Source organism: Hemitrygon akajei, chromosome 1 (assembly GCF_048418815.1).
Source record: "Hemitrygon akajei chromosome 1, sHemAka1.3, whole genome shotgun sequence".
In the NCBI taxonomy this organism is placed as follows: Eukaryota; Metazoa; Chordata; class Chondrichthyes; order Myliobatiformes; family Dasyatidae; genus Hemitrygon; species Hemitrygon akajei.
The window spans coordinates 25,353,833-25,370,831 of NC_133124.1; the positions used below are offsets into that span (position 1 = coordinate 25,353,833).

General features: G+C 40.0%; 1 protein-coding gene across 26 annotated transcripts in view; it reads left to right on the top strand.

The window, feature by feature from the left end:
• Positions 1-16,999, top strand: part of LOC140724813 (band 4.1-like protein 3) — a 187,562-nt gene that overhangs the window by 140,647 nt on the left and 29,916 nt on the right. For 11 of the 26 annotated variants that reach the window (XM_073039541.1, XM_073039452.1, XM_073039532.1 and 8 more), the window contains 6 exons: positions 240-296; positions 2,498-2,533; positions 2,791-2,856; positions 5,225-5,413; positions 5,694-5,798; positions 15,933-16,037. In XM_073039541.1, coding sequence (XP_072895642.1) covers positions 240-296; positions 2,498-2,533; positions 2,791-2,856; positions 5,225-5,413; positions 5,694-5,798; positions 15,933-16,037 — 558 coding nt within the window. The remainder of the gene's footprint in view (positions 1-239; positions 297-2,497; positions 2,534-2,790; positions 2,857-5,224; positions 5,414-5,693; positions 5,799-15,932; positions 16,038-16,999) is intronic. The other 15 variants (XM_073039506.1, XM_073039514.1, XM_073039614.1 and 12 more) reach the window with 8 other exon arrangements.

The following is a 16,999-nucleotide window of genomic DNA, read 5'->3' on the forward strand; positions in this document are numbered from 1 at the left end:
CTTTTTTTAAAAGGAGTTCAATCTTGTAACTTGCTATTGCTCTTCCCATTTTGCCTCAAATCTGCCTCTAATCCAGTTCCATTTATTTTGTTCGTTTCATGCTTCTAATGAGCCTTTTGTTTTGTTATGAAGCAAAGGCACAATGAGTAGTACATCTTGCTTCAATGTTTTCTGACAAGGCTGATGTATTTTTATTCCTGCTTTCCTCTTGGACATCTTGGGATGTTGCTGGCAAATAGACTGACAGTGAGCAGACTGACACTACTGGTCCTGCTGATGGGGAAACCACCGCAGAGGTTTGTACATTCCACTGGCCTGTACTTCCCAGGGAAATGGTCCTCATGATCTCACTTGTTTGTCTGAGAGTTTCAACAGTGCAGCTGCTAATTTGACATTAACGTCGCCACAATACGGTTTATGGATTGGACTGAAGAAGTGCCAAGTACAAAATAACAAAGCGCTTATTCTAAACTAAAATGAGAATTGGCTGGCAAGGACAGTAGGCCAGAATGATTCAAAAAGTCATTGAGGAAATATGGTGCATGAAAATTAGATCAGTGGCATTTCCAGGAAACCCCAATCCACGATCGATTCAAGAGCATCTGTGTTTGCTCTTTCTACTTCATTCATACAGTGCACTTTCTAAAGACTAGCTGAAATGTGCTTTATTCTGGAAAGTGCAGGCAGTCCACAGAATTTAAAAGCTGATTAAATTTTCCCAAGTTGAGGTCATGGTCAGTACAGGTTATGAGTCTTGGAATTATTTTCTTGCAGAATTGACCTTGTGCAACTTGTCCTTTGGTGTCCTTCCATGTTTGCATGCAAAGACCCGATTAGCCAGCTGACATCAAAACTCATTTTGTGATATATCATGGACATGAGTGCCTTTGTAGAGATAATGGGATCTGTACCACCAAGCTTCTACTTGTTTTTTGTCCAAACAATGGTATTAGAAGCTATAGAAAATCATTGCTCTGTCCTCTTGGTATGTAACAAAATAGTGCTTCCATTCTGCTAATTTTCCACAATCATCTTTTATTTCCCTTTTTGAAATTTATTTATTTCATTGCTCTACTGTGTTCGCCAGTGGTCCAACCATCAGGTAACCTGAGAATTGATAAAATCTCATTTGGATTTCACATTATTGAAACTGGAAGGTGAGTGATTGCTGGAGACATGAAGTTTCAATAGCCATGATTTTATTTTTTCTCCTCAAATGGTTTACTTAAACATAACTCAACTTTCACAGAATCACTTAATGTCAATAGTACTTAAAATAAGAAACATTATCTGGTGTTGACTGGAAGGACATGATCACTGTATTTTATTCTTATGTACCACTTTGTGGTTGCCAGTGGACCCAGATGTTGCACCAATTATTCAGTACACCTGTCAAATGTAGTCTTTATTATAAGTTAAAGAAACAAGTTTCTATTGTTATTTAGCTTAGTGATGATGGCATTTAAGAGCATGTTTAAAAATGCTTTGAAACTATTAAGATTCAGAATCAGGTTTAATATCACCGGCATCTGTAGTGAAACTTGTTAACTTTGCAGTAGCAGTTCAATGCAATACATGATAATATAAAAAGCTGTGTATCACAGAGTGTGTATGTGTGTGTATAAATATATATATATAGTACGTATACACACACACACACACACACACACACACACACACACACACACATACAATAATTAAATAAGTAGTTCAAAAACAGAACTAAAAAAGTAGTGAGGTGGTGTTCATGGGTTCAATGTCCATTCAGAAATCGGATGGCAAAGGGGATAAAGCTGTTCCTGAATCGTTGAGTGTGTGGCTTCGGGCTTCTGTTCTTCCTTCCTGATGGTAGCAATGAGAACAAGGCATGTCCTGAGTGATTGGGGGTCCTCAATAATGGACACCACCTTTTTGAGGCACCGCTCCTTGAAGATGTCTTGGATTCTACGGAGGCTAGTGCCCATGAAAACTGGAGTTTTTGTATAGTCACAACAGCTACAGGGGTTTTTCTCCAGATGAACAACGTACAAGTTTTTCTCCAGATGAACAACGTACAAGTCTCCCTTCAGTCATACTTCAGTCCTGATCTATATTAATGCACACTTAAATCAGAGCAGTGTGATTCATATTAGAAGGAATTTGGATAGTAACTGTTTATTAAGTTAGTATAATAGTTTTGAGGAAGATTATTGACTTTGCAGATGATGAATAATAGTCCTAATCTGTTTTCAAGATGCTAAGTCCTCTTAGCTTCTCCCCCCGCCCCTTAGGTTATGTTCGAGCTTTAAAATATGGTAGGCAGCTAATTCATATCAAGCAGTCAGTGTGTTCACTGATTTCCTAACCTTAACATTTCATAGGTTGTGTTATTTCAAGACCTTTTTAACATAATGCAATACTGTTTGGTTGAGCTGATATCATGAATTTGTAATGTGTCATGACTCAGCAATTAGATGTTGTTAAAGCTTTTACTTTAAATCCTCCTTCATGCTATCAGTCTGATCAAGAGGATGAAATGGAATCTAAGACCCAGGTACAAGGAAGATCATTTTTATGTCAATGGTCAGATTTCAGTGTAGACTGTCGTGCAAATTGTTCTGTTTTAGTCCACTTCCATTTCTGTTACAAATTTATGTTTTCGTGTTATAAATTTATAATTCTTTGCTTAAGAATTATAACTTATTGTGGTTACATAGCACTTATTTTTCCTTTGGTAGCTTTTTGTTCCAAATACCTACCTTGGTGCTTCATCCACAATGGTTTCCACTTTATTTGTGCTCTCTTTTACAGAGTAGTCTTGTAGAACGAATCAAAGGTGAAAATGTATATGTCAAACATAGTAATCTTATGTTAGAGGTTTGTATCTATTTAAGTTGCACATCTCTATTTGTTTGTGCACTGTGGTGGTTCTGTGTAGCTAGTGATCAGACAATCACTGTCGTTTAACAAGGAGTGCTGTGAGTTTGATGCATGTAGTGTATCCATCCTGACTAGCCACAATAACACTGCACACAAAAGAATCTGTGTGCTCCTTCATATGGCGCACAATTAAAATGCAAGTAAAATCATCTGTGTTAATAGTGTTGTGTAATATGGAGCCATCTGTAGTGGAAGTGTGTTACCTTTAACATAAGTTTCAACCATTATCTGTTTTGTTGTTCTCCAGCAATTAAAGCATTTTGACACAATATTAAGCTTTCTAAAAGCACTGGAGTAAACAAATAAAAAGCTGATTAGTTCTCCATTTCAGTGTATCAGCTTTGTAAATTATGTAACTTGGACAATTTTAATGGAACATAGATCCCATTTATCTAAAAAAAAGAATGGAAATGCAATTTACTGGCTTTATTTTGAATCTTAAGTGTTAGGATCAGAAAATAAATCCTGCATTGAAAGTGTTGACATTCACAAACGCACTTCATGTGATTGTGTTGCTGCTGTTTAATATTTTCTAATTTACAGAAACATAATTAAATAGTGCTTTCGACCCATATTCAGCATTTTGAATCAAAGATGTCTCACAATATTTTAGGCCGGGCCTGTCATAATTTTGTTTCAAGTTCTGCTATGTCAATACCTCCGAAGACAATTTGATCAGACAGGAACAACACACACACACACAAAATGCTGAAGGAACTCAGCAGGCCAGGCAGCATCTATGGAAACGAGTAAACAGCCGCCATTTAGAGCCAGGACCCTTCATCGATCTACTGTTTACTCTTTTCCATAGATCCTGCCTGGCCTGCTGAGTCCCTCCAGCATTTCGTGTATGTGTTGCTTTGGATTTCCAGCATCTGCAGATTTCTCTGGGTTTGTTAATCAAACAGGATTTTTTAGGGGTGGGGATGAAAGGTGGAAGTGACTGGGTGAATGGTGTAAATTTTGCAAACAATTACACTGAGAAAAGTGTTCCACAGTGACACAGACTTAAAGGAGGATGAAGCACAGGGGTTGATTCTGAGCAGATGCTCGTGGTTTAATTTACCTTCCAAGACGACTCTCTAGTGTTGGGGTTTAGATATGTGGACCAAGTGTGTTATTGCCTTATATAATCAATGCAAAATTACCATTCAAAATCCAGACCCAAAAATCTGTGTATCATTCCTGTGTGGAAGCTTTGACTCTTTCCTGCTCTACAAATGCATTAATACCAGGGAGTTCTGCTCTGTTTACCCTCGTATGTGTCCGGTTATTGGGAATGCCGTCAGAGCTGATCCTGCCCTTGACTATTATCAACCTGCACACTCGCAGTGATGGAAAGAACCCATGAGCCAAGTATGACCACTCCTCTATTCCCAGCACACTGAAGGAATTGAGATACATTACAGTATCTCGCTCTCCCCCCCCCGTCCCATGCTGGCGATGTAACACATTGTAAGGACTAAGTATGATACTTGGTGGTTTATGAGGTTAGGTTCTCTTTGCTTGATCTGCTGGATGAGCACCACTTCTCAGAATGGTTTTGGAGAAAACTAAGTGCAGGGTTAGGAAAAAGAACTCTGGACATGGAGGGAGCAAAGATAATTGAACAGTCCTATCTGCACACTGGTACAGGTAGGATTGGCCAAATGGCTTGTGCTGCTTTGTGGCACAACGCCAAGGCCTAGCTTTTGCAGGAAGTGGTCAACTGTTCCATATTCATCTGCAGCTGTTTCTCAGCTTTACTGCAGCTTCATGGGGACAAAAATCATAGAGATGCCATTTTCAATAGTTAGCTTATCGTGGTCACGTTGAGCTCTGTGATTCTGCATTGGACTACAATTACACTGGCGTGACAAGCTATCTACTGAGATAATCTCTCCCCATGCCCGCACTCCATTATCTATATCAGGATAGAAATGCTTTGGTTCAAAGTCAAACCTGGTCCTGTTGATCATTCCTTGTCAATTTCCTGAGATTGAACTGACCACTATTTCTGGTCTTCCCATTCATCAAAAGAGATGAATGGCCGGATCGTAAAACATGTTTTCTTTTTAGCATGATGGATTCTGTCCAAAATTGACTTGTATCTCATAAGTCCTGCTCAATGCAAAGCAAATATGATAGCACACTTGATCAAGCACTTGATATTTTAAGTGGCCATTACAGAACAATTAAAGAGAACTCAAATAAAACGAAACATTCACATCAGACATCTGTTGTCTAGACTTGAAATGTCATAGTCTGAAGTAATTCAGCAGTGTCAGAAAAGGCTAAAATTATTTGCTTTTGATATTTAACAAAGGACTATGACAAAACTCAGGAAGAGGTGGTTAAGCACCATGCCAACATAAATGAGATGAAAAGAACATTTCTGGAATCTACAGCTGAAAGTGGGCCTGACGAATGGGAAAAGAGGTTGTCTGCCTCACCTATCAGATCCTTTTCGAAGAATGAAGATTTACCTATGATTGAACCCCTTGTGCCTGAAGAGGTAATTCATATTATTTTGTTATTTTAGAACTGTTCTATTCAGCATTCAAGGGCTTTGAACATGACAACAAGCACAAGCCATTTTCTTCATCTTCTTAATGCTAAAATTATATCTTGCAGCATCGTTAAATAGTTCACTAGATTATTTTTACAAGTGCCATTATGTAGAACAGTGGTACAGCAGAATGCTTTCCAAGCTGTTCTGGTTCATTTTGTATTTCAGTTTAAGTGCAAACCATTCCGAGCAATTTTATACATGTCACTGAAATGTTTTAACCCAGCAGACCAAAGCAGACGTTGGTGAGACGCTAGAAAGCAAGCCGGTGGAAAAGCAGACTGTTGCCACGTCTGACACTGTGATGAAAGAAGATGCAAGATTAGCAAAGGTATCATCTGATCTCTATTGTTTTTCATGTGTATAGCGGAGGTTTCATTTAGCTTAATTCCCTATATCTCCTACTTCATACTGTGTTACTGACATTGACATTGAATCAGAATTCGATGCTGGACCCTGATCTTGAGAGTTTGCAGTGTTGAAAGACAGAATTTTATGTTCTTTGCTACATTTGTGGAACAAATTCATTCCATGCATAATAATTTCAGTGCAACAACATCGGCAATGTTTGCAGATCGCTGTGATTAAGTATTGCCAATAATTGAAATCAAAAATCATTCTTGGCAGATCAACTAACCTGCTGAATCCAGTGTTTACATCAGAATCTTTTGAGGATGGGGAAGCTCCTCCTACCTTTAGCTATTTATACCATTCCCAGGAAAACAATATATATATATATTCCAGCCTGAAACAAGTAGACCTTTGCACTCTAGGGTGCTCATATGATTTTGGGATGGTAAAATGGAACTGAAGAATAGTTCAGTTAGGCATTAAAAAAGAGAAAATAATTTTATAAAATGGAAGGCTATATGGAATTGCCACAGAAGCTCTGGAGCAGTTCAGCGATGATCATAATTGAACATAAGAACATAAGAAATAGGAACAGGAGTAGGCCATCCGGCCCATCAAGCCTGCCCTGCCATTCAATAAGATAATGGCTGATCTGTCCATAAACTCAGCTCCATCTACCTGCCTTTTCCCCATAACCCTTAATTCCCCTACTATGTAAAAATCTATCTGTTTCTTAAACATATTTAGTGAAAAAGCATCAAATACTTCCCTGGGCAGAGAATTCCACAGATTCATCGCTCTCTGGGAAAAACAGTTTCTCCTCATCTCTATCATAAATCTTCTCCCCCAAATCTTGAGGCAATGTCCCCTAGTTCTAGTTCCACCTACCAATGGAAACAACTTTCCTACTTCTATCTTATCTATCCCTTTCAAAATTTTGAATGGTGAGGCAGACTTGAGATGCCAGATTACCTACTGAACATTGGTTGGGTGAAGTCATTGAGATATAAAGCCATGTCTTGGAAATGGAGTAGAGGTCCAGATATTTGAAGAAATTCCAAATTTAGGTAAATAGTATGTTCACATGAAATGCAGTAACATGTAATATGGGTGTGATATTGAAATGCACTGTAATTAGCCAGTAACAGGTAGCGGATTAGAAAATTGAGAAGAATACAAAAAACAGTGAAGAATAACTAAAAGGTTAATAAGAAAGGATAAGGAGGTAGGGGGTGCAACTACCTAGTAATATAGTAAAAGTTTCTGTGGATAGAACAGAAGGATAGCCTCCAACTTAATGGCATGAGCTGGTTCATGGCCTAATAGAGGGGTGACACATTATGTTCCGGCTGTGTAGTCTCCAATCTGTGTGGTGAACTACATATACCTGTCTGGACTGCTCCTGTGGCTCCTCCCACAGACCCCTGCTGACTGCTCCTATGGCTCCTCCCACAGACCCCTGCTGACTGCTCCTGTGGCTCCTCCCACAGACCCCTGTATAAAGGCGATTGAGGCCTGAGCCCGGATGTAGTGTTGTTCATTCTTCCAGTCAATAAAAGCCGATATCTCGCTTCTTACGTCTCAGAGTGAGTTATTGATGGTGCATCAATCTGATGGCATGAATATCTATTTCTCCTTCCAGTTTCAAAACAAATCCCTCCCCCACCCCTCTTGTATTCCCCACTTTCACCCCTTAGCTCTTCTCACCTGTCCATCAGCTCCCCGTAGGACCCCTCCTCCTTTTAGACAATAGGTGCAGAAGTAGCCCATTCGGCCCTTCAAGCCTGCACCGCCATTTTGAGATCATGGCTGATCATCTACTATCAATACCTGGTTCCTGCCTTGTCCCCATATCCCTTGATTCCCCTGTCCATAAGATACCTATCTAGCTCCTTCTTGAAAGCATCCAGAGAATTGGCCTCCACTGCCTTCCGAGGCAGTGCATTCCACACCCCCACAACTCTCTGGGAGAAGAAGTTTTTCCTTAACTCTGTCCTAAATGACCTACCCCTTATTCTCAAACCACGCCCTCTGGTACTGGACTCTCCCAGCATCTGGAACATATTTCCTGTCTCTATCTTGTCCAATCCCTTAATAATCTTATATGTTGCAATCCGATCCCCTCTCATTCTCCTTAATTCCAGCGTGTACAAGCCCAGTCTCTCTAACCTCTCTGCGTAAGACAGTCCGGACATCCCAGGAATTAACCTCGTGAATCTACGCTGCACTTCCTCTACAGCCAGGATGTCCTTCCTTTTCTTTTGACCAGTGGCCAATTGGCATTTATGATTGATTAACAAGAGCAAATTAAAGGAAGGCAGGTGCAGGTGCAGCAGCCATTGTTGCAGCTGCTCTCGTCTGAGTGGATGTAGTCTGAGTGGTGATCTTGAAGCTCTAGCTCTTGGGTTTCAATGAAGGGAGGCTTCGGTCAGAGAAATCAAGGCAAAGAAAAGCTCTAGGTTAAGTTTTTTTCCCTTCCCTTCTTTACTTCTGCTCAGCTGGGATAGTAGAAATGACAGGAAGGATAGTTAAATGCTACTGTTGCAGGATGTGGGAAGGCATGGAGACCTCCAATGTCCCAAATGACTACAACTGCAAGAAGTGCATCCAGCTGCAGCTTCTAACACTCTGCATTAAGGAGCTGGAGCTGGAACTGGATGAACTCCGGATCATTAGCGAAGCTGAGGGGATGATAGATAGGACACATAGAGAGGTAGTTACACCTGAGGTGCAGGACACAGGAAACTGGATGACGGTCTGTTAGGGAAATGGGTTAAGGAGTCAGTGCAGAGTACCCCTGTGGCCATCCCCCTCAAAAACAGGTATATCATTTTGGATACTGTCATGGGGGATGACCTAACAGAGGAAAGTCACAGTGGTCAGGTCTCTGGCACTGAGTCTGCCTCTGTGACTCAGAAGTGAAGAGGGAAGAAGAGGGATGCTGTGGTGAAAGGGGATTCGTTAGTCAAGGGAATGGACAGGAGGTTCTGTGGGCGAGAACGCGATTCCCGAATGGTATGTTGCCTCCCAGGTGCCAGGGTTCGGGATATCTTCAATCGATTCCTCAGCATTCTTAACTGGGAGGGTAAACAGCCTGAAGTTGTGGTCCATATAGGTACCAGTGACATGGGTAGGACAAGTGACAAGGTTCTGCATAGGGAGTTCAGGGAGTTAGGTGCTAAGTTAAAGGACAGGATCTCCAGGGTTGTGATCTCAGGATTGTTACCCATGCCACGTGCTAATGAGTTTCAGAACTAGGAAGATTATACAGTTTAATACGTGGCTAAGGAGTTGGTGTAGGAGGGAGGGCATAAAATTTTGGAATCATTGGTCTCTCTTCCAGGGAAGGTGGGACCTGTACAGAAGGGACAGTTTTCACCTGAACTGAAGAGGGACTAATATCCTAGTGGAAAGGTTTGTTAATGCTGCACAGTGGGGTTTAAACTAGAGTTGCAGGGGAATGGGAACCAGAGAGCCAGAACAGTTAGTGGAGAGGTTGTGGAGCCAGATGTTGGTAAGACCTCTGACAAAGTTAGGAATCAAAAAGTTGAGCATGGTGCGACTAGTGTCCTGAACTGCCTATACTTCAATGCGGGAAGTATCATAGGATAGGCGGACAATAGTGTTGAAGATAAGGTAGGTGGTTTACAAACAGAGGCAATGTGTAGTGACGAGAGGCTGTTAATGCAGCAGAATTCCAGTCAACAATGTGCATTGCAACGTAAAAGGCGGACAGAACTGAAAAGGGTGGATACAGGACTGAAGATGTTATATTTGAATGCACACAGTATACGGAATAAGGGAGATGAACTTGCAGCACAGCTGCAAATTGGCAGGTATGTATTTGTAATTATCACTGAATCATGGCTGAAAGATTATACCTGGGATCTTAATGTCCAAGGATACACATTGTATCAGAAGGACAGGCAGGAAGGCAAAAGGGGTGGCATTGCTCTGTTGGTAAAAAAAAATGAAATAAAATCATTAGAAAGAGGTGACATAGAGTCGGAAGATGTTGAATCATTGTGGATAGAGCTCAGGAACTGCAAGGATAAAAAAACCCTGATGGGAATTGTACACAGACCCCCAAACAGTAGTAAGGATGTGGCCTACAAATTACAATGGGAGATAGAAAATGTAGGCCAAAAGGGTAATGTTACAATAGTCATGGGGATTTCAATATACAGGTAGATTGGGAAAATAAGGTTGGTGCTGGATTCCAGAAGGGGGAGATTTCCAGAGTTCCTACGAGGTGGCATTTTAGAGCAGCTCATGGTTGAGCCCCACCCAGGGATCAGCTATTCTGGATTGGGTGTTGTGCAGTGAACCAGAATTGATTAGAGAGCTTAATGTAAAATAACCCTTAGGGACAAGTGATGATATATGATCGAATTCACCCTGAAATTTGAGATGGAGAAACTAAAGTCAGTATTACAGTAGGGTCAAGGGAATCAGAAGCATAAGAGAGGAGTTGGCCAGAATTGATTGGAAAAAGCACCGGCAGGGATGGTGGTAGAGCAACTACGGCTGGAATTTATGAAGGCACGGGTTATGTACATCCCAAAGAGGGAGATGTATTCTGAAGGAAAGATGATGCAACCTAACAACAGAAGTCAAAGCCAACAGCTGGCTGGCTGTCGATGACTAGTGGTGCTCCACAGGGGTCTGTGTTGGGACTGGTTCTTTTTACGTTACATGTCAATGATTTGGATGATGGAATTCATGGCTTTGTTGCAAAGTTTGCAGATGATGTGAAGATAGGTGGAGGGGAAGGTAGTTTTGAGGAAGTAGAGAGGCTGCAGAAGGGCTTAGATTAGGAAAATGGACAAAGAAAAGACAGATGGAATAGTGTTGGAAAGTAGTGTATGGTTATGCATTTTGGCAGAATAAATGAAAGGGTTAGCTATTTTCTAAATGGAGAGAAAATACAAAAAACTGAGGTTCAAAGAGTCCTTGTGCAGGATTCCTGAAAAGTTAATTTACAGGTTGTCTCTGGTGAGGAAGGCAAATGCAATGTTAGCTTTCATTTCAAGAGGACTAGAATATAAAAGCAAGGATGTAATGTTGAGATTTTATAAAGCAGTGATGAGGCCTCACTTGGAGTGTTGTGAGTAGTGTGGGGCCACTTATCTAAGAAAGGACGTGCTGAAACTGGAGAGGGTTCAAAGGAGGTTCCAGGATTGAATGGCTTGTCATGTGAAGAGCGTTTGATGTCTCTGGGCCAGTATTCACTGGAATTCGGAAGAATTAGGGCTGACGTCATTGAAACCTATTGAATGGTGAAAGGTCTTGATAGACTGGATATGGAGAGAATGTTTCCTACGGCGGGAGAGCCTAAGATCAGAGGACACAGCCTCAGAATAGAGGGGCACCCTTTTAGAACAGAGATGAGGAGGAATTTCTTTAGCCAGAGAGTGGTGAATCCACAGGCAGCTATGGAGGCAAAGGCATCATGCATATTTAAGGCAGAGGTTGATAGATTCTTGATTGGTAAGGGCAAGAGAGGATATGGGGAGAAGGCAAAAAATTAGGGCTGAGAGAAAAATTGGATCAGAGCAGACTCGATGGGCCAAATGGCTTAATTCTGCTTCTGTGTCTTGTGGTCTTTCTCCTATGGTGCACTCTCCTCTCCTATCAGCCCTTTATCTTTTCAATCCACCTGCTTTTACCAATCACTTTCTAGCTAGTCTCCTTTTCTTCCTCACCTTTTTTATTCTGGCTTCTTCCCCCTTCCTTTTCAGTCCTGAATAAGGGTATTGACCCAAAACTTCGACTGTTTATTCATTTCCATAGATGCTGGCTGACCTGCTGAGTTCCTCATTTTGTGTGTGTTAATAAAGGAAATAACGTAAAATAAGGAGGTGGCAGATGAATGAAACAGGTATTTTACATCACTTGTAACTATTAGAGAATAGCATGTGAGGGAGAAAGGTAGGAAAATTGCTATTTTCCAAGAAATAGTGTTGAGAAAACTTCAGGAGCAGAGAACTGACAAATCGTCAAAGGATCTTGAATAATGTGAATTGTTAGTTGGTTTTAATTTTCCAAAAATCCCTTAGAGGTTCCATTAGCTTGTAACATTTCAAATATAACTCATTTATTCTAAAAGGAAGGAAGATGGAATGCAGGAAACTACAGGCCAATTAGGTTAACTTTTGTCATGGGAGAATGCTAGAAGCTACTGTTAAAGATATTACAGCAAAGCATTTAAGGAAAAAATATCTTTTTTTTTGACAACACCAACTTGATTTTGTGTTAGGAAAATCATATTTGATCAATTAATTAGAGCTCTTTTTTCCGGCACCAATTACCTCTTGAAGGAATTAGTGGGTATATTTGTGTTTCAGGAAGTTGCCATGTCAAAGATTATTGCCTTAAACAAAAATTCTTGGATTGAAGATTGGTGTGGATAGAAGCCAGAAATAGCTGAAAGTAGACATAATTGAGTCATTTTCTGATTGGTAAGCCATTACAAGTAGGTGACACAGGAATTTGCATTGGGGTCTCAACTTTTTATGAATGAAGACGTCAAAGGTTTGTTTACTGAATTTTCTAATGACATAAAAACAGGTCAGAAAGTAATAAAATTCATATTATATAAATAATGAGAGTTTGTAGAGACCTTGCATGTAGAGGAATGATTCATACAAGTCTAATATAATGAATAATTAGGAAAGATAACAGTATATTATCATTTATTGTGATGGAAATAGAATAAAAATATAAATAGGTTATGATTCAGGATACAAGGTATTGTTAAGATCACATTTGGATAACTGTGCAGTATTAGACTTCTTTAAGAATGGATGCAAATCCACTGGAAGCAGTTCAGAGAAGGTTTCTATTGGATCTGTTTAATTTCTGATCCTTAGGAGGCAAGAATGGTAAGCAGTCTTAATTTCAAAATTTCAGTTTATTTTAGAGTACAAGCAAACATACAAATACAGAGCAAACTAAATAAAAAACTGAGAAATGATGCTCAGAGGGGAATTAATGTTAAGCGGTGTAAGACAAGGGAATAAAAAGAAATAAAAGATGGCGCTTCTGAAAAATCTATCAGTTTATAGATGAGATAAAGAAAATTCCATAGATGGCAATGAATTAATTAATGAATTAAATCACATGGATAATGTGCTAATAATTAGCCAATGAAAACTGAGAAAGGTGATAAATTGATGTACTGCTTTCTGTCTGTGCGTGTGTGTATGTAAAATACATGAGTTTGTTTTAAAAAAGTACAAATCCTATGAAAAGTATTATTAATAAAAATAAAAAACAATAGTTTCCAACACTTCTTACACTGGTGCCTGGAATGGATGGATGTCAACATAGCAGAATTAGAAAATACTTTCCTCAAAGGGCACTGGAAGTGGAGTTCTTGAATATTTTAAGGCAGATATAAGAAAAGGCACGATAGGAGCAAGAACTTGAGACTTTCATCAGATTAGATTTGATGTTCAATGACAGAATAGGCTTGAGGAGACAAGTGACATTACTGTTACTCAGAAGTCATCTATAATCATGTATATGTAACCTATGCAGCTAACATTTACGGGACCTGTCTAGATCAACCGAGCCTAATCTGCACATTATTTTTTTAACTCCCTTGGCATTTACGTTTTTTTTCCCTGAGTAAGGTGCCTTATTTTCCAAATTGGCTGTGGAAGGTGTCAGACAAAAACATATCAATAATTTGTGTGGATCCTTTTCTGGACCTTTTTCAGATGCCCTGCTGTGTTTAGGTTCAGCTCAACAGTATCACAATTATATTTGCATTACCAACTTTCAGCTGCATTGACTTCAGGTGTCTGAAAATTATGCAAAATAACTGTTAGTTGATTGATTGTTATTTATTTATTTATTTAGAGATACAGCACACAACTGAATTTTATTCCCCTAATTTTATTTTTTAGTGTTCTTCTTTGTTGTAGTAACTGTGCAATAATCATGACTTAAGATTTTATGCATTGGGAACAATATTTATTCTCATAAAGTGAAACCTGATCAGTCACAAGTTTGGGAGGGGCACATATGCAGAATCTTAACATGCGTAGAGTCTCAGCTTGAAACATCAGCTTTTTATTCCTCTCCATAGATGCTGTCTAACCTGCTCAGTTCCTCCAGAATTGTGTGCGTGTGCGTTACTCTGGATTTCCAGCCTCTGCAGAATCTCTAACAAGAAAATCTGCAGATGCCGGAAATCCAAAACAACATACACAAAATGCTGGTGGAACTCAGCAGGCCAGGCAGCACCTATGAAAATTAACAGACAGTTGAGGTTTTGGGCTGGGACCCTTCTTTAGGACTCTTCCATAGATGCTGCCTGGCCTGCTGAGTTCCTCTAGCATTTTATGTGCATTGCTCTGCAGAATCTTTTGGAGTCATAGAGTCACACGGAAGTACAGCACAGAAACAGGCCTTGTAGTCTGTGCCAAAACCTCTCAAACTGCCTATTCCCATTGACCTGCTCCAGTACTATGGGCCTTCATACTTCTACTATCCATGTACCTATCCAAACATCGTTTAAATCATGTTCACATGGACCACTTGTACTGGTGATACATTGCACACTCTATGACCCTCTGAGTGAAGAAATTTCCCCTCATGTTCCCCTTAAACTTTTCACCTTTCAACCTTAACCCATGACCTCTGGTTGTAGTTCCACCCAACTTCAGTGGGAAAAGCCTGCTTGTATTTATCCTATCTATACTCCTCATAATTTTTTATAACTCTTATCAAATCTCCCCTTATTCTACCTTCTAAAGGATAAAGTCCTAACCTATTCAATCTTTCCTTATAACTCAGGTCCTCCAGACCCAGCCACATCCTAACAAATTTTCTCTGTACTCTTTCAATCTTATTTACATCTTTCCTGTAGGTAGGTGACCAAAACTACACACAGTACTCCAAATTAGGCCTCACTAATGCCTTATACAACTTCAACATAACATTCCATCATTTCTTCATTGGTTTATGAAGGCCAATATGTCAAAAGCTTTCTTTATGACCCCTATCTACCTGTGCTGACACATTCAATGAATTATGAACCTGTTTTCCCAGACCCCTTTGTTCTACCACACTCCTCAGTGCCCTACTGCTCACTGTGTGAGACCTGCTATGGTTTGTCCTGCCGCAGTGCAGCACCTTGCACTTGTCTGCATTAAATTCCATTTTCCATTTTTCAGCCCATTGTTCCAGCTGATGCAGATCTCTCTGCAGCCATGATAGCCTTCCTCACTGTCCACTACACTCCCAATCTTGGTGTCATCCACAAATTTGCTGACCCAGTTAACCACATTATCATCCAGGCCATTGATATAGATGACAAACAACAAAAGACGCTACACCGATCCCTGCAGCACACCACTAGTCACAGGCCTCCAGTCAGACAGGCAACCCTCTACTACCACCCTCTGGCTTCACCCACAAAGCCAATGTCTAATCCAAATTTACTACCTCATCTTGAATGCTGAGCAACTAAATCTTCTTGACCAACCTCCATGCAGGATCTTGTCAGATGCCTTGCTCAAGTTCATGTAGACAGCACCCACTGCCTTGCCTTCATCCACTTTCCTGGTAGTTTCCTTAAAATATTCTTTAAGAATGGTTAGACATGACCTACCACGCATGAAGCCATGCTGACTATCCTTAATCAGTTCATGTTTACCCATATACCTATATATCTGGTCCTTTAGAATACCTTCCAATAACTGTCCCACAACTGATGTCAGACTCACTGGCCTATTTTATTTCTGGTTTATGTTTACAGCCTTTCTTAAACAGCAGATCAACATTGGCTGTCCTCCAATCCAATGGTACCACTCCTGTCACTAAGGATGGTTTAAATATCTCTGCTAGGCATCGGCAATTTCTGCACTTAGCTCCTGTAGGTTCCGAAGGAACTCCTTGTCAGGCTCTGGGAAGTTATCCACCCTGATTTGCCTCAGGATAGCAAGCACCTCCTTGTGTTTAGGTATTGTCTTGTACAGTTTTATGCCTGAAAATTTTCCCTTGCACTTTACATGCTACTTGTATACTTGAAATATTCAGCTGAAAAGTTAGAATGCTATATAGCTTGCTTGTACATTAAATTAATATTTTTCTTCTCCTTCAGGCTGAAGACGAGCAAAAGGCAGTAGATAAGGAAGCACCTACTGGTTACAGCACTCTGGTGACTAAAGAAATTGTCATCAACAAAACAGTCTCGTCTCTCCCAGAGGTTGCTATCTTTATTAAATTTATTTGTACATGTAAATCAATATAAGAATTTTTAGCAGGAAATTTAAGCATATATTCAATATAATACTCAATTCTGAGTCACGACAACAGGACTAACAATTAATCAGAATATTTTTAAACTCTCATTTGGTCGGCAGAAAGGTTACAAATTATAGCCGTGCACAAATAATCTCTGCACTAAAGTAATCAGATATAAACTGGTGCTGGCTGAGTACGGGTTGTTCACAGAGCAAAAGGTAAGTTCCTTTATGCTCAAGTGAATTTAACCTCACTTTGGTAGCAACCAGCAATGATATTTCTATGCTATATGATGTAAGTTTGCTCATTTCTGCGTGCTAATGACATAATGTGAAATCAGATTATATTTATTGCTTTGAAAACACAGAGTATTTTACCCCATAAAAGACAGGAAAAGGGTAAAAGCATGATGGCTCACAAAATGCTTGGTTCAGGAGAGGAATTTCAGAAAGACTCTTAAAAGTAGAGTGGAATTGGAGACACTTGAGTAATTTAGTTTTATTTGAAGCTGCGAGAAGTGGTGAATACATATTGCAGTGAGAGCAAGGCTGATCAATGAATGAGACGGGCTAAGAGCTTTATATTTAGTGTGTTTACAAAAGCTGGAGGATGAGAGATCAGCAAGGAAATCACTGTATTGCCCTCGTGTCAAAAGAGCAGAGACACAGAGGTGGGGATAGAACTGGATTGGGTCCAGGCTATTATTCATTCAGGGGTGCGAATGGAATTGGTGTTGATGGTTTTCCCCCAGCCTAACGATGGTGGCTTTGAATTTCCCACCTTCAGCTTGTCCCATTAATCCAGACAATGAAGTTGGAGATATCGGAAGAAGCATGCTTTGGAAACCATAGCGAAGGCTGTAAAGGGGATGAAGTGGGGTTTGTGATGTTGATAAAGAATTCATTTGTAGATTGATTAGGCCTA